Source organism: Nilaparvata lugens, chromosome 2 (assembly GCF_014356525.2).
Source record: "Nilaparvata lugens isolate BPH chromosome 2, ASM1435652v1, whole genome shotgun sequence".
Lineage (NCBI taxonomy): Eukaryota > Metazoa > Arthropoda > Insecta > Hemiptera > Delphacidae > Nilaparvata > Nilaparvata lugens.
Genome location: NC_052505.1, coordinates 82,005,037 through 82,021,116, shown reverse-complemented (window position 1 = coordinate 82,021,116; position 16,080 = coordinate 82,005,037). Strand labels below are relative to the sequence as shown.

Sequence of the window (16,080 nt, the reverse complement as noted above, 5' to 3'; positions counted from 1 at the left end):
TTTTCGTAACGACTAAACTTGGAAGTCTATACAATGTTTCAGTTGAAGGTAATGGCGGTGCTGAAAAAGAGGGGTTTTTGTTAAGTTTTCATTGCGCTTCCAATGCATTTTTCTTTTTTTCAAGAAAGTTGGTCACATTGATATAAATGGTTTTATAATTCTCTAGATCATGTCTAGCTTAAAATTCGAAAAACTAGACTGAAATACAGTAATTCTAATGATATCGTAATCATGTTCTTATGTGAGTTTCAGAGATTCCTGCAGCCTCAAGGTACAAAGTTTAAATAATCAGTGATTCACACCGAGCATATATGCTCACTATTTCACGGGAGGAAGCAACAAGAAATAAATGAAAAATGCAGGTGAGCGAAGCGAGCCAGCTGGCTTCATCTCTGGATGTTTCAGCCAAGGGCGAGCGGAACGAGCCTGTCGTCTTGTCTATCATAATTTATTCTCTATGATTTGTAAGTAGTGGATAGTAGAATAGTAGGTTGCCTCATAATAAAATCACTATCCAGCTCCAAACCATATCTGAAAAACCTTCAATTTTTCCATTTCTTTTAGTAAGATCATAAACTGCATGCTTGCCCTAGGGTTTAGCATGCTGCATAAAATAGAGAAAGCTGTGAATTTCATCGTTTGCATGTTTGAGATGGTTCCAGTATCGTCGTGGGAGTGATATTTCAGCACATGAATGAGGTAGCAGGGTCTTTTCGGATTCGTACATGGAGATCAAGAGGTGACTCATGAGAAACGGCCCATAAAGTTCACCCTGGGGACTACCCTAAACAAGCAGATGATTTATCGTTGTTTGGGCGTATGAATAAACCGCGTGAGAACCCAATATTAGATTTCACGTTTGAAGGTCGGAGGGAATTATGCAAGAAAAATATCAGTAGAAAGGCTGACTAAATAACTTCTAGTTGAGTTATTTTTGGTCATTTTTAGTAAATTTTAAATAACTTTCTCAAAAATTAATATTTTCAGAAAATTTCTGTTTTATTGGATCAACAATACCATGAAGAATCTATTCCCCAAATCTCATGGATTCACCTCTTACCGAACTTGAAATGTTCTGTCCCAAAAATTTAAACTTTAGTTGCTCATATATCAAAAAGTAATGATAAAAAAAAAATGTTTTCCTGAGAAAAACTTTTTCATTTTGATAGCTTGATAGTAACTCAAAGCAATCGAGAAACTTTGAAAAATATTACCAGTAGCTAGTTTATTTTTAGCCTTTGCACAGCCTTAAGTTGAAAGGAGTCAATATAGATTCCAATGAACGTGTGATAATATTCATGTATTATTACTCATAGATATATGTTTTGCTTTGATTCATGTGACTGTTGTTTTAAAAATCGTTTAGAGAACCTGAAATGCTGGAGAATTATTTATTTATTCACAATATCACATCAGAAACAACAGGTAATGACCCAAATATGTTTCCTTAACACAAAAATAAGTACAGTATACAGTTTAATCAAGATACTAAGACTGATGCTTGAAACGAAAAAAGTACTTAGAAAACTACTTCTAAAACATTACTTAATAGAGTTGATGGTGAAAATTCTCATATGAAGTGAATATATGAAGTGATGAATATAGATGAATATATGAAGTGATGAAGGAGAGGTGTTATCAATAAAGCTGATAAGAGACCATGCAGTCTCATATGAATGATGAATGAAAGATGAGGGTGATAATTATAACTGCCAGCAAAGAACTTTGAAAATAAGGGGTAAGTAAGAATAAGAATAAAATGAGATTGATTATACCTATCACTAGAAAGCTAGAAAGGGGAATCATTCAATCATGTCAATAAATATGAAATACAGTCTTTTAGCCTATAAATGTTTTTTTCTTATATTTTTGCAGATCAATATGTTTTCATGTAAATCACTACACACCAATTTTATATAGGCTATGTGTTCACTGAAAATGAATTAATCAGATTTTTTGCGATTTTAAAAAAAATGTACACAATAAATAATATATTTTGATGAAATTCCTCAAGACTAGTAATCGGTAAAAGAATATTCAACTCATGTCATCAAAGAATGACAACTGCACGTTCCACTCATCATTTTTATTAATGACCAGAAACACGGGGAACATTTTCATTATTGTTCTTTGATGAATGAATTATTTTTATAGAAACACGAGGAACATATTAATCAAGAAGTGAATACACTCATTATTCTTGGATGGATGAAGTATTCTCATTTCCAATTTCCTCGACAAGAGAATACAAAACACTTCATCGCGAACAATTTTCTCGTTGAGATGGTTCAAGAGCAGGTATGTCTACGGTATAAAATACCTGCTGCTATGTGATGTAGGCTCCAGCTTCACTCATATCAAATGATGTACCATATTATTAGGCCCCTGCTGTTAAGCGATGAGAAAGAGAGAGAAAGAAGAGAGAGAGTAACTCGATTTACTGCTTCGGTCTGCACCTGGTTCAAGCCTAAAAAGGAAATGTTTTTCCCGCCGGGAAAGACTCTGTCTGATCTTGTACTGAACAGGATTGGTGGCTATCTTATGTTATTCTTTTCTGCGTTTAAACAGAATTCTTTCAGCAAACAAGAAGAAAAGAAGAGTATTTTCCTTGCTACTCAGCATTAAGTGCTATTTCAACAACAGATTCGGGCTCGAATCTGTCACCCAGCTAGCTGGAAAAGTGCCATCCCATATTAGCTACATGGTTCGCTGTAAAAACTCAGCGGGAAAATACGAATGGAAAGGGGATGTAATCAAACTAGTCTAGTCTGTTGACGTTCGCTGTTAGTTTGTGCTTTTTATATTGTTGACATTTCATCGTATGTAAATTACACTATGTACATTTCTACTATAAACCGCATAATTTGAGCTCCTACTTGACTTGGGATTCTTTTATTATAAATTTAGAACCTAGGTCTGACTTGTATTTGAATAGGAATAGATCAAATATGATAGTATTGATGATGTAATACTTTATACTCTAATTTCTTCTTCGCAAGCTCTTTGTCACCAGCAAGATTTTTGTGCACGGTAATATTTTTATCTTTTCCAACGGGTAGCCGATAATATTATTCGATAATAATTAAGATTTGTGCGTGGATGATGTGGCGAATTTCGAAGAATCAAGGTTGTCTGAAAAGATCTCTGTCTAGTTATTGGCTTTACTCATAAAGTTGACGGAAGTAGACTGATGATGAAATGATTAGCAGCTCGAGAAACTGAATGAGTAGAGGGAGAAGATTTCCAATACATTTTTTGTTAGTGTAATAATTATACTATTAATAATAACTTGAAATAATAGCCATGACATTCATATTATTTAGGAGCAGATTTATAGTTAAGCATGGAAATCTATCAACTTTAAAAAAGACAGTTACTGCATTCGAGCTCATATGCTCATTCATTAAACTTTCTAATTTTCTTTATGTAAGAAACATTTTGTAGTTATGAGATGCCTACGGTAAATTGTGCTTGGATGTTCACTTTCTTCTTCGACGCTACTGGTATTTGCATGAAAATTGAGTATCAAGTATATAGCAGTTCCACAAGAAGATGATTTTAAAGTTACAACATGCATTGAAAATAGAAATATGCGTTTAAAATGGTACCTTGATTTTCAATTTTCATGTATATTGTACTTGGTTTGAAGAGAATCCAATCTTTGATGATTTTTGTGATATATAGTTCATGGAACGTGTATTTGTATTAGTGTTGCTCCTAGCCCTAATATTAAGTAGGCTACCTAATCACTTACAAACTGTTCTCCAAGTGCTCTCTCCAAGAACACTCCAAGTGTTCACTGTTCTTATCTCGTAATTAGAGATTCAAGTTCAACTATTTTCGGATGTCCGAAGTTACAATTGGATAGGTCAGAGCTTGAACGAGTAATCGAGTTTGTGATGTTCCTAAAGCCAAGTCATCAACAATCAAGTTATACTTAGAAACTTCGCCTTGGGCGTCCAATGAAAGATTACATTTGCTTGGAACTTATACGAGTATTTTGGGTAGTACGCTAGACCAATTCATCAAGAGTTGTACCGTATGTTCCTAAGTCGTGAAACGGTGGAACAAAATTTGAATCTGAGGCCTGAAATCTTACGTTCATATTAGTATGAATAATAATTATGCGTTGGAGATCATATCATATACAATTTCATAATTCTCACTTTTATTTTGAAGCTACTGCAATTATTGAAATAAACACAATAAAATTTATCAAGTAGCTACGATTTTTATTTTCTCCTGTGTTTTTTTTTATGAAATAAAAAAGGTACTAAGAGACTTCTATTGTGTTCCAATAATTTCAGTAGCCCTAAAAAGAAAAGTTGGTATCATCCACCAACTATCTTCTGCTCTTCTATTCGATATTCTTCATGCTGGTCTCTCAAAATTGGAACAATGTGGCATACAACTTGATAATATACAATCTGATTATGGTATTCAAGTTTGATCTCGCTATGGTCTCATGAATGTGGGTCTGCGGTATCACTTTTCGTTCTTTCAATCAAAATTTATTTCGCCTTTCAATCAGGATCTAATAAACTCACGTCATCAGATACTCAGTCTAGTATACTCCGTACAAAATTACATCTGATTTGGAGGAGTATGCGGCGCAGAAAAATGAGGGAGATCAGTCTATTACATTGATGGATAGAGTCATAGGTAGAAGCGCAGTTTCACTAGAAATTTGTGAATGCTGGCCGGTTCAGAACGGTAACTTCGCTGCGTTTTATCCTCACCACTGTAAGCCTTATCTGCTGCACATGTTCATTCTAAGTCCAAAGTAATAATTTTATTATTTATTTATTTATTCGTTGATATAATTACAAAATCATATGAATATGATCGGGATAGAACAACAGGCATAGCCCAAAACTATTCTGTTCCCAAATTTTGATAAATAATAAAATGTCCGAAAAATAGGTTATGTTATTACTGAGGAAATTAAAGTTCAAGTACTGTCCAAGAATATATATTAACTAGAAATTTTGAATTTAGAATGATTGAAAAACCAAATTATAGTCAAATTTTGCACTTAATATCACCGCACTATACTATAATAACATAATATTATAGTATAGAGCGTAATATTTTGTACGGAGTATAGTTGAAAGATTAGTTTGAGAGTTCGAGAAGGAACCTTCGAATGAAAATAACACTCGAGACAGAAAATTTACTTCAGGAATTCAACTGAAACTTCTTCAGCTCAACTTGGAAACAAGAATATGTATCACAAGTTAGTTGTTATGGGAGATGACAATTTGAAATTTAGTATGCGAGTTCTAACTTGAGTTTTCCGAGTTGAGAGAATTTGTCATATGCTTTTTTGATTTCATAACAAGCTGAATGAGAAACTATGAAATAAATTGAAGTTTTTGTGTCTTATCTGCTCTGAATAACGTTGGGGGAAAGACACAGAAGTTTGTATAAGATCCGGGAAATGCCATACAATATGATTCCCAGAGAGTATAAATATGTAACATGAGGGCTATGTAGTATTTCTTTTAACATCTCTGATAATTCCACATTCAGAAGCTATAGCGTTTAGATAAAGAATATGTGAGAAGATCGGATAGAAGATTTATTGAGAAATGACAATTCAATACGAAACAATACTGGTGCTACAGTATTTCAAAATTCATCTTATGAATGTGAATATTAGCGTGAACCGATTGATAGCTGATCTGAATTTTTACAGGATTCAATAACATTCGAAGAGCCTTGGTCAGAAAAGCATTGATGAGATATAATAAACCCAATGATTCATTTCAAGTTTCACAATAATTACCGAAATTTTTATATTCATCCAAATAGTTGACAGTCACAGTGGACATTCATCCGATTGACAAATCCAATAGTTTACTTTCAAACACATGTGGTGTTTTCACGAGCAAAATGGTTGATTGTTGATCATTTCTAAATCTTTGTCATGCTCAACAACAACTCGAAATAGTATATTTCGCACCTAGAGCAGAAAATAAGATTTTTCCGGCTCGAAATCGGTTCTCAAGTCCGAGGCCGTAGGCCGAGGACTAGAAAAGATTGAGAGTGAGAAAAAACATTTTTTCCCTTGGTGCGGACGATATTTTTCGCCACACACAAAAATAAATCATATATATATATGAGAATAGTTGTTTACTAAGCACTCCCGAAAGCAGAAGTGGAAGGTGATAGCTCATGCACCTCTGAGGTAATCTGAATATCAGGAAATTGTCCAAGTATTTTTTTTTTATTTGATTGTCTAAATAACCTAAAAGATGATGTTCAATTATGTGGGAGGTTGAGTTTATACTTTTTATTCTTTCAAATGACAATAAGATAACATTTTTATGAATTTTTATTATTGAATAATGAAACAAACAATGAAAAGTTTTTTGATCACCTTTCTTAGTTCCATGTTAACGGCTAGAAAGAGTCCCGAAAGCAGAAGTGGAAGGTGATAGCTCTAGCAAATCCGAGGTATCTGAATATCGGGAATTGTCCAAGTATTTTTTTTTTATTCTGATTTTTCTAAATAACCTAAAAGATGATGTTGAATTATGTGGGAGGTTGAGTTATACTTTTTCATTCTTTCAAATGACAAAAGATGATATTTTCATAAAGTTTTAATTATTGAATAATGAACACAAATAATGAAAGTTTTTTGATCAGCTGTTTTTTGATCACCTTTCTTAGTTCCATGTTAGCGGCTGGAAAGGGTTCTCTTTCCGGCCTAGGCCGGAAAGAAACCTGTTCTGACGTCAGACGAGAGTCGTCTGCAAACAATGTCTTTCAGATCTACGTAGGGGCTGGAAAACAGCTGCTTTCTGTGCAGTGTGGGAAAACAATGTTTCGAGCGTGGATTAGATTTGAATTCAGCGTGAATTACCGCGATTAGATTTCGAGCGTGAATTACCTACCCAAAAATTGGCCATTTTAAATTTCTGGTCAGACCTGCAATTAACTTACGGATGTGAAACGTGGAATTTGACTGCTATGAACTGTCATGCGCTATGGGTCCAGGAGAGAAAAAATATCAGGAAGATTTATGGTCCGTGTTTGGAGACAGTGAGTGGAGAATTCACAACAACATTGAAATAGACAGCATTCTCCAAGAGGACATTGATATTGTGCAATTTACAAAATCAAGACGAATCTATTCGTTGGAAGTGGAACAGGTCCTGAGGTTGCCTCCCACACAAACGTCGAGGCAGCTGTTAGAAGGAAGAATGGATCACGAAGGAGAGGAAGAATGGAACACGAAGGAGAGGAAGACCATGAAGGCGATGGACTCAGGGGGTTGAGGAGGATCTATGCACATTGGGAGAACGTGGATGGAAACGTTTAGGCGAATAGATAAGATAAAAGATTGGGGGCGTATTATACAGGAAGCCAAGGCCACCCCGGGATGTAGAGCGTCGAAAAAAGAAGAAGAATAAAAAGAAGAAGAAGAAGAAGAAGAAGAAGAAGAAGAAAAAAATAAAAATAAAAATAAAAATAAAAGAAGAAGAATAAGGAAGAGAAGAAGAAGAAGAAGAAAAAGAAAGAGAGGAAGAAGAAAAGAAGAAGAAGAATTCTTTCAGTACAGGTAAAGAGCTATTATATAATAACATTACATCGCTGTATGATTTATAATTTATTTATCCATTCATTTTTACAAAATCACTTATAATTAAATGATTCCATGACTTTGGCACTAAACAGTCTTTTTCAAATGTCTATTTCCGTTGTAGGTGAGCGCGTACACTCTGGTGGCAATCAGCCTGGACCGCTACATGGCGGTGTTGTGGCCCCTGAGGCCACGCATGGGCAAGCGACATGCCAAGGCGACCGTGGCCGCTGTGTGGCTGGGTGCCCTCATCACCGCCTTTCCCATCCCCGCCGTCTCCAGTCTCAAGCAGCCTTCACGCTGGCATCACAATTGCGACCGGTGAGGATAACTTACTACTTACTACATTCACTAAGAGAGAAAAACCTTGTAGCAAAAGAGTAGTAATTTTTTACACCTTTTCCAATTGTATATGAGAAAGTTGCAAGTTAATTTGATAAAGTATCAATTGTATTTGAGAAAAGTCACTTGTAATTGAGAATATTGGATTGTATTTGAGAAATCGTGGAATGTCAATGAGAAGATATCAATTGAAAATGGGAAAATTTTCCGATTGACATGTCGTGACTCTTCTGTAGCCTACAGTACAGGTTTGATTTGAGCAGGAAAGGATACATTACTACGTACACAGTATTAATTACTACCAAACATTTTGTATCTAAATATTTTGTAAAATATTGCACTTGATGAAGATCAATTCTCTATGTTTACGACGCAATTGAACTTTATCATCAATCAATTGAATCTCTTGATCAAACTATTTGGCAATTAGCCAAACTACAATTCTTCAATGGATTTTAAGGCTTGAAAATAATTATTTTTCAAAAACTGTAAGTTTTATTGGCATAATAATATATATATATATATATATATATATATTATATAATATATATATATTATATAATATGATAATATATTATTATAATTATTACAATTACAACTATTCTCATCAACATCTGACGTTTTCTCAAATACAAATGACTATTACAATTATTGATACTTTCTCAAATACAGTTGGAAAAGGTGTAGAGAATGATAATGATGTAAAACAGCCGAAACCAATATCAAAGCTGTTTATAATAGACCCTGTGGTTTCGACAATATCGAGTCGTTTCCTCCAGTAGTAGTTGATTAATTTTGTTGGTGAGATAAAGCTTCTATGTAACTGAATTTCTTATGCACCAAATTTTGATCTTTCCTTCTTATTCATAATGTTTTATGATTTGCTACTATTCTACTACTGCATTCGAAAAACACCACCCAGAAAGGAAAGCATGATAGTAGAAGAAAGGGAAGGAAGGAAACCATAATAGTCGTCCATTCATTTGAATTCACCATAATTTTTAGAAACGTTTTTATGCTACTGCTCTCACCTACCAAATCTTAACATAATATTTCTCTTCTGCACTTATTTTGTTACTATTTTGCTAAGCTACTACTATGTTTCAAGTGAATTATGTATATCTGATTCAATAGGTGTTTTGTATTGCTCCTTCAGTGCAATAGGTCAGATCTATTAAAACATCAATCTATCGTGGATAAGGATCTTCTTGTGAACTACAATAACAAAAGGGAGAAAAACATTGTAACCTCCATAATATTATAACAATCAATATATTATTGATTTATCCGATTGGATGGTATTCACTGTTAGGCTCAACTCACACTTACGCGAGTCAGGTCGAAAAGAGACTCGACTCTAGTCAAGTGTTTTCAAATGGTGACGTCGCGGAGACTAGATTCGACTGGTCTGAGTGTCACCATTTGGAAACACATGCTCTCGACTAGAGTCGAGTCTCTTCTCGACCTGTGTCGCGTAAGTGTGAGTTGAGCCTAAATGTTTAAAGGAATATTTCAAGGCTACAAAAAATCAAGTTATTTTTTGCTTGAAACTATCAAATACGTTTCTATAATAATCTCGGAAACCTTTCCAATATTGGATTTGTAATGGATCAGAATAAGTTATTTCTTTGGATAACAATATCAGGTTTCTTTGTTTCGATATGGGAAGTACAAACAGTAGGAATCAGATAGTTTCCGAAAAAGAATCACCCATTATCGAAAGATTTCATCTTAAAAAATCAGTTTTCGGATGATAAACAACAAACCTTTCTGGATAGAGAGACAAGCACTTGCAATGAATGAGCTTAAGAATTTAAAAACGAGCTAGTACAAAATGTAACAGGATAGATTTTTGAAGAGAGATATATGGGTCAATCTTTTTGAGAAAATAACGAGGAATATAGCTCTGCTAGCAGAGTATAGAAGATTTTGTATCTCTTTTTTGACTCTATTACTAATTGACTAGATGGATATTGGAAATTGAAAAGGGAGTTATTACCCATGGGAGTTGGGACTACTTAAGGATTCACGATTCTAGCTAATCAGAAAAAGCTCAGACAATTCTTCTCTGATAAACATAATTATAGTATCTTTTCTTCCAAGTCAAATCGGCTTGTACAGTAATTGCCAGCTAACGTTTGCTTATACCAAGTGTCATCGTTATCATAGAACGATTCTTCTTTCTCTTCTTCTTATTCTTCTTCTTCGTTAGTGCAAAATATCTCATATTCAGGTAGCTCTAGAAAAAATGTGTTCTAGTAGTTTAAACTGGATTATTCACATAACAGTACTCGTCCCAACATAGATGTGGAACAGAATGGGAATTGTTTAATCATAGAGAAAGGATAAGCGTAAATATATTATCCCACGCTTAACTCATCTATTTGTTTGTCTCTGGTTTAATCTGAACCTTGCACTGTATATGGGAATATTTCAAAAGGGACACCAAACGAAAGTACATTGCTGTGAATCTATTGTCTGGATATTCGATCAAACTTCCAATTTTCAACGGCAGCTGTTACACATGTGCACTCCTTGCTCAACTTTTCGAAAGTTGGAGAAAATGTACAAACGATCTCCACCCAAAAAAGTGAATGAAGTCTCACAAGTTGATATAATGTAACTTCCATTCTTTCTTCCAGTCGGGCGAAATTTTCGAAGTACTCTTTTATAGATGTCAGCTCCCGAACGACAGCGCATATTACTGGAAGATTGCATGAGACACTTTCTGTATTGGCAGCTCGTCCAAACGAGAAGGTGCAATCAATACCTCTCTAAATTTTCAAATTCAGTTTCTCTGGTGTAACACTTGTGAACTAATGGAGTTCATATTCGTATCCTAAGTAATGGTTTTGGTGTTTGAACTGTTCGAGTTCTTGTTTTTTGATAACTTTCTCTGCAGTTGATAATAAAGCTGGGTTTTCGTTTGTGCGTAAATGCCGTCGTCGACCACGACAGGGAGAGAATTTGAGATTGGGTAGATTTCAATTTGTCTACATAGCATAAAAATATTATATTCGATTATGTTTTAATGGGGCAGGTTGAGCTTATACTTTTAAATGGCATCTTTTCTGTATAGAAACATGTTGTGATTAAATATTTCAAAAAGGGTACTAAGATTTTTCTTTTTCTTTCTATTTTGAATGGCAATATGTTGATATTATTAGAAATATTTAATTATTTAATAATAAAGACAAATAATGAAAAGTTATACGATCAGCTGTTTTAGCACACTTGAAATTTGGACAATATGAATGTCAACAATGCTTGTCGTCGTCGACTGCAGAAATTTACGCAAAAACGAAAATGCACCTTAAGATTGACGTAAGTAAGATTGTAAGAAGAGTTGTGAAGTTTTTGTGTGAAGTTGTGAAGTTGTTCATGATAGATAGAAGAGTTTATGAAGTCGAGTGCAAGTTCAAAGTACTGAAAATAGAAATCAATGATAAAAAATATAGTATTTTCAAATTATCAGGAGTATCTAAAATTCATGATTTCTTGACAAGTTACTCAACATTTCCCGGGAAATTAAAGTAAGTAGTATAGTAGTCTACTTACAGTAGTACCTAGCTTTATCGCTTTCTGCAGTTGATTCGTTAGATACAACAGTACCTAACTATAACATTCTACAAAGTGTATATGTGATTTATGTCTTAGAAATAGAAGTCAATTGAATTGAGCGATGTAGAATACGGAATGTGACTATGATGAGAATATACAACTGCATAATTATAATGATTTTTATCTTGATCATAAGACGTAGTGATCATAGTTAGACTTGGCTGTAAGACATGTTGATCATAGTGGAGCATTCCATGTTACCAGATAATTTATTCATTCGACTTGAATACTAGATATTTTATTGAATAGTATGATGAAAGTAATAATCATTTTATATAATTGATCAATTGAAGATAGATGAGAACATAGAAACTCCTAAAATAAACCATTAAAGAAAGTCTATATTCTAGAAAGTCAGATGAATTCAGGTGAAAGTCAGGAAAGATTGAATAACTTAAATTCATAACCTCCATTCAGCAAGCAGCCTGGGCATGTACACCTGAAATAAAAAGGAGGACTCAAGGCAACAACTATCCTTCTGAAATAAAAAATCTTCTATTACAGAAGAGAAGAGCAAGAAGGAAATGGCAAAACTCTAGGGATCCAAGAGACAAGACTTTGCTGAACAACTTATCCCAGCAGCTCAGAAGAGAAATAAAAAATCTAAAAAATGAAACATTCTCCAAGTATCTCACTGAGCTGACTAATGGAAAAAGTACTGACTACTCCCTATGGAAAGCTACTAAGTGCATCAAAAGAACTTCAAGCCAAAATGCACCAATTAAAAATGTGGATGGTACGTGGGCTAGAGACAGCAAACAAAAATCAGCTAGGTTTGCAAATCATCTGGAAAACATCTTCAAAACAGATGACAGCTATGATGATGATGGACATCTGCCACATACTGTTCAAGAATCAGCGAGGATCACACCAGTCACTGTAATTGAAGTGGAAAATATGATCAAGAGTAGCATCAAAACCAGGAACGCACCAGGGTTTGATCTCATAACTGGAGATGTATTGAAACAGCTTCCCAGGAAGGCTATCTTGGAGCTTACATTCCTTATAAATACATCCTCCAGGCTGAGATATGTCCCAGATTACTGGAAAGTTGCAGAAGTCATAATGATCTTAAAGCCTGGGAAAACGCCACATGATGTTTCATCTTACAGGCCAATTTCTCTCCTACCTGTTATTTCAAAATTATTTGAAAAACTGCTTTTGAAAAGATTAAAGCCAATTATAGAGATTAAGAAGTTAATACCAAAACATCAATTCGGATTCAGAGAGAAACACACTACCATAGAGCAGGTCCACAGAATTACCAATCTGATTGAAATGGCTCTTGAAGAGAAGAAAATTTGTAGTGCAGTATTCCTGGATGTTGCCCAAGCATTTGATAAGGTGTGGTGGCATAGAGGCCTGTTAGCAAAATTGAGAACTATGCTCCCAATTGAATACACTGAATTATTGGAGTCATATCTAGTGAGAATATATTTCAGAGTCAAGCAGGAAGCCGCCTATTCAGAGCTGGAAGAAATTAGAGCAGGAGTACCTCAAGGTAGTGTTCTTGGGCCAGTTCTCTATCTACTGTATACTAGCGATCTACCTGAGTTGGAAAATGATACAGTGGCTACATTCGCTGATGATACAGCTGTACTAACTCTGGGCGACAACAGTCAGGAATCAATGAGGAAACTTCAAGATGCTGCTGATGAAATCTCCAGTTGGGCTAAACTGTGGAAAATCAATGTAAATGAGACCAAGTCTGTCCAAGTCAACTTCACAAACAGAAAATGTGAGCAAATTCCCCTAGCCATCAATGGAAAACCTGTTCCATTTGCTAACGAGGTCAAATACCTAGGCATGACTCTGGATGCAAGGTTGCGTTGGAAAGCACATGTGAAGAAAAAGAGAGAAGAACTGGGAATAAGGTATAGAAAAATCTACTGGTTGATAGGTCGAAATTCTGCTATTTCAACCTACAACAAGATCCTCATATACAAGCAAATCCTGAAACCCATATGGATGTATGGAATCCAACTCTGGGGCTGTGCCAGCAAGAGCAATGTTGATGTAATTCAACGATTCCAGAACAAAGTTTTGAGGAACATCGTCGATGCTCCAAGATTCAGCCGGAACATCGACATCCACAGAGACTTGGAGGTGGAGTTCGTTGCAACAGAGATTGGGCGCTTCGCACGCAAGCATGCAGACAGGATCCAACGGCATGAAAATGAAGAAGTCGCTCAGCTACTTGACAACACACATATGCTGCGCAGATTGAAGCCGACCAAACCCTTCGAGTTGTGTGGTGCTGTGGAGTGAAAGTGTCAAAAGTAGAGCAGTGTTGATAGTGTATGTGTATTTTTAATACATGATAACTTATTTCATTACTATTTCATGACATTATATTATTTATATTATGTCAATAATTTCAAGTTAGTTGCTAGAAGTAGTAGTCCTGGTGAGAACTACCTATCTTATTAATATTTAACCCATAATTATATTAGGGAAAAATTGCTCATAAGTCTTTTTAGACTAGATTGCAATAGAAATTGAAAAAAAAAATAACTTTCCAGTACTTTAAACTCAAAACTAGACTCCATGAGCTTCGTGCCAATATTTTGCAGAAGATGCAACTTTGCCAAGGTTTCCAGTACTGCATAATCACGTTTTTAAGAATTGAATGGGAATTATCATAGTGTCAAACTATCTATGCTGAAGTTTGTGACTACTTTGAAAAATTGAAAAATTATGACCCACTTCTTAACCTGAAAGTGTAGATGAGAAATCTCAAAGCGTCTCAAGATGAAGTTTTTCCAGTTAAAAGCATCATTTCCATCCCTGAAGATCAGAGGCCATTCGCTGATGCCGTCGAACTGTGAGTGGGAGAGCTTATTCGTGATGAAAAGATGGCCAACAAACCCTTTTTTCGCTTGAATGGGATAAGCGCTCCCTTTTTAATGAAATTCCTTCACTGATGAAAAAGATTTCCTATTACGGAAAAAGGCAAAATGGGAAAAGAGGGATTTCATCCAGTAAATGCATTACGCTACTAACTTGTTGAAATCTGAGCTCTCCATAATCTACTCATTGTTCAAAAAGTGAATGATAATGAAATTATTGTGGATCGATATTGTATGGCCTCTTTATTTATCTACGGTAGATTAATAATAATATCTCCTTATTAAAAATTATGACTGAATATAAGAAAGAATACAAATTTATTATTATTTATAATTTATCCTTCATTGTTTGTGTACAGGTGATAGTATCATAAATCATCAATACTGCTGTACATCTCCTTTCATCTATATAGATAATGATAGAGTAAATAGGTTGAAAATAGATAAATCCGCATTGTGAAAATGTTTGAGGACTGTAGAATTTTATGAAGTAAAGAACTACAAGAGTCAACCTATTTTGGACTATTTGTAACAGTATCAAAATTTGGGAGAGGAATAGCACAAGGTCACATTATTTTTCCTCTTCCTATCATTTTGGTGTTGTACATATTGTATGAATGAATAAATGAAGATAGAATAAATAGGATATCGATATCTGTATTTTGATTGGTTTCCAGCCTTATCCAAGATAATATTTGAGAGAAGCACATTAACAAGAGAGAAACACGTGTGAAGATATCTTCAAACAAATGCTGGAAACATGAGAAAAAATATTGTTCCAGCTATTTGAAAACCAAACTAAGTTTGTGCAAGGAATTAAGAGAGTGAGTAAATTTCGCATGCGAGGGAAGTGAAGTGTTTATTTGCTTTCCACCAGTCAATCAGATCAATATATTCGGGACTTCTAACTGGTAAACTTCTGCTGGAATCAAATACTATGTAGGCACACCAGGGTGATTGTCAGCTAAGCCATGTTTTCTAAATAGAATTGGACAGAATTCCAATCAACTGTGATGCTTGGAACGTGGACCGAGATTTACTTTGAAATGGAGAAAGGAAATAGGTACCGATATCGGATTTCTGGAATCATGTTCTAAATAGAAGTTATAAAATCATTTGAATTGTAATAAAATCTATATTAGTTGAGCCGCTTAGTGATTTAGAATCCTGGAAGTTCATGATGTATGTAAATTTGAGGTACTTGAAAGTTATTAAAAATTCATCTTGAATTTTCAATAATAGGCTATGTCAGTCTTTTTAATAAGTTCTTGTTATTCTTTCCCAAAATCGATAAATTTATTATACCAAGGTTCGATGCTTCAAGACCTTATGTAGTAGATACATTTTTCGATCTCTTCACCCTTTAACAAAATATACAATACTGAAATTCCATCTCATTGGAATAGTTATTATTCAACTCTTGTATCAAACATGACTGTAAATTTCAAATAACGTGTACATTTTTTCTGAGTAGTTGTGAAGGTGATATTGTGGCTGTTATCCATACTGAATAATAAGACAACTTCCAGTCATTTACAGAATGTGTACATGAATTTATGCTCTCAAATACCGTACGATACGGATTTATATTCCCTCTACTGACTCTTCTTTTGCTACTGTCTATCAATATCAAATTCTACTCTCTCTGAGATATTGCAGTATCTCATGGAACCCATAAAA

At 34.6% G+C, this 16,080-nt stretch overlaps 2 protein-coding genes across 2 annotated transcripts in view; one reads left to right on the top strand and one right to left on the bottom strand.

Moving 5' to 3' along the window:
* LOC111064454 (RYamide receptor-like) overlaps positions 1 to 16,080 on the bottom strand; it is a 390,152-nt gene that overhangs the window by 119,718 nt on the left and 254,354 nt on the right. The window lies entirely within an intron of this gene.
* LOC111057312 (RYamide receptor-like) overlaps positions 1 to 16,080 on the top strand; it is a 108,522-nt gene that overhangs the window by 53,847 nt on the left and 38,595 nt on the right. The window contains exon 4 of the mRNA XM_039421921.1: positions 7,713 to 7,909. Coding sequence (XP_039277855.1) covers positions 7,713 to 7,909 — 197 coding nt within the window. The remainder of the gene's footprint in view (positions 1 to 7,712; positions 7,910 to 16,080) is intronic.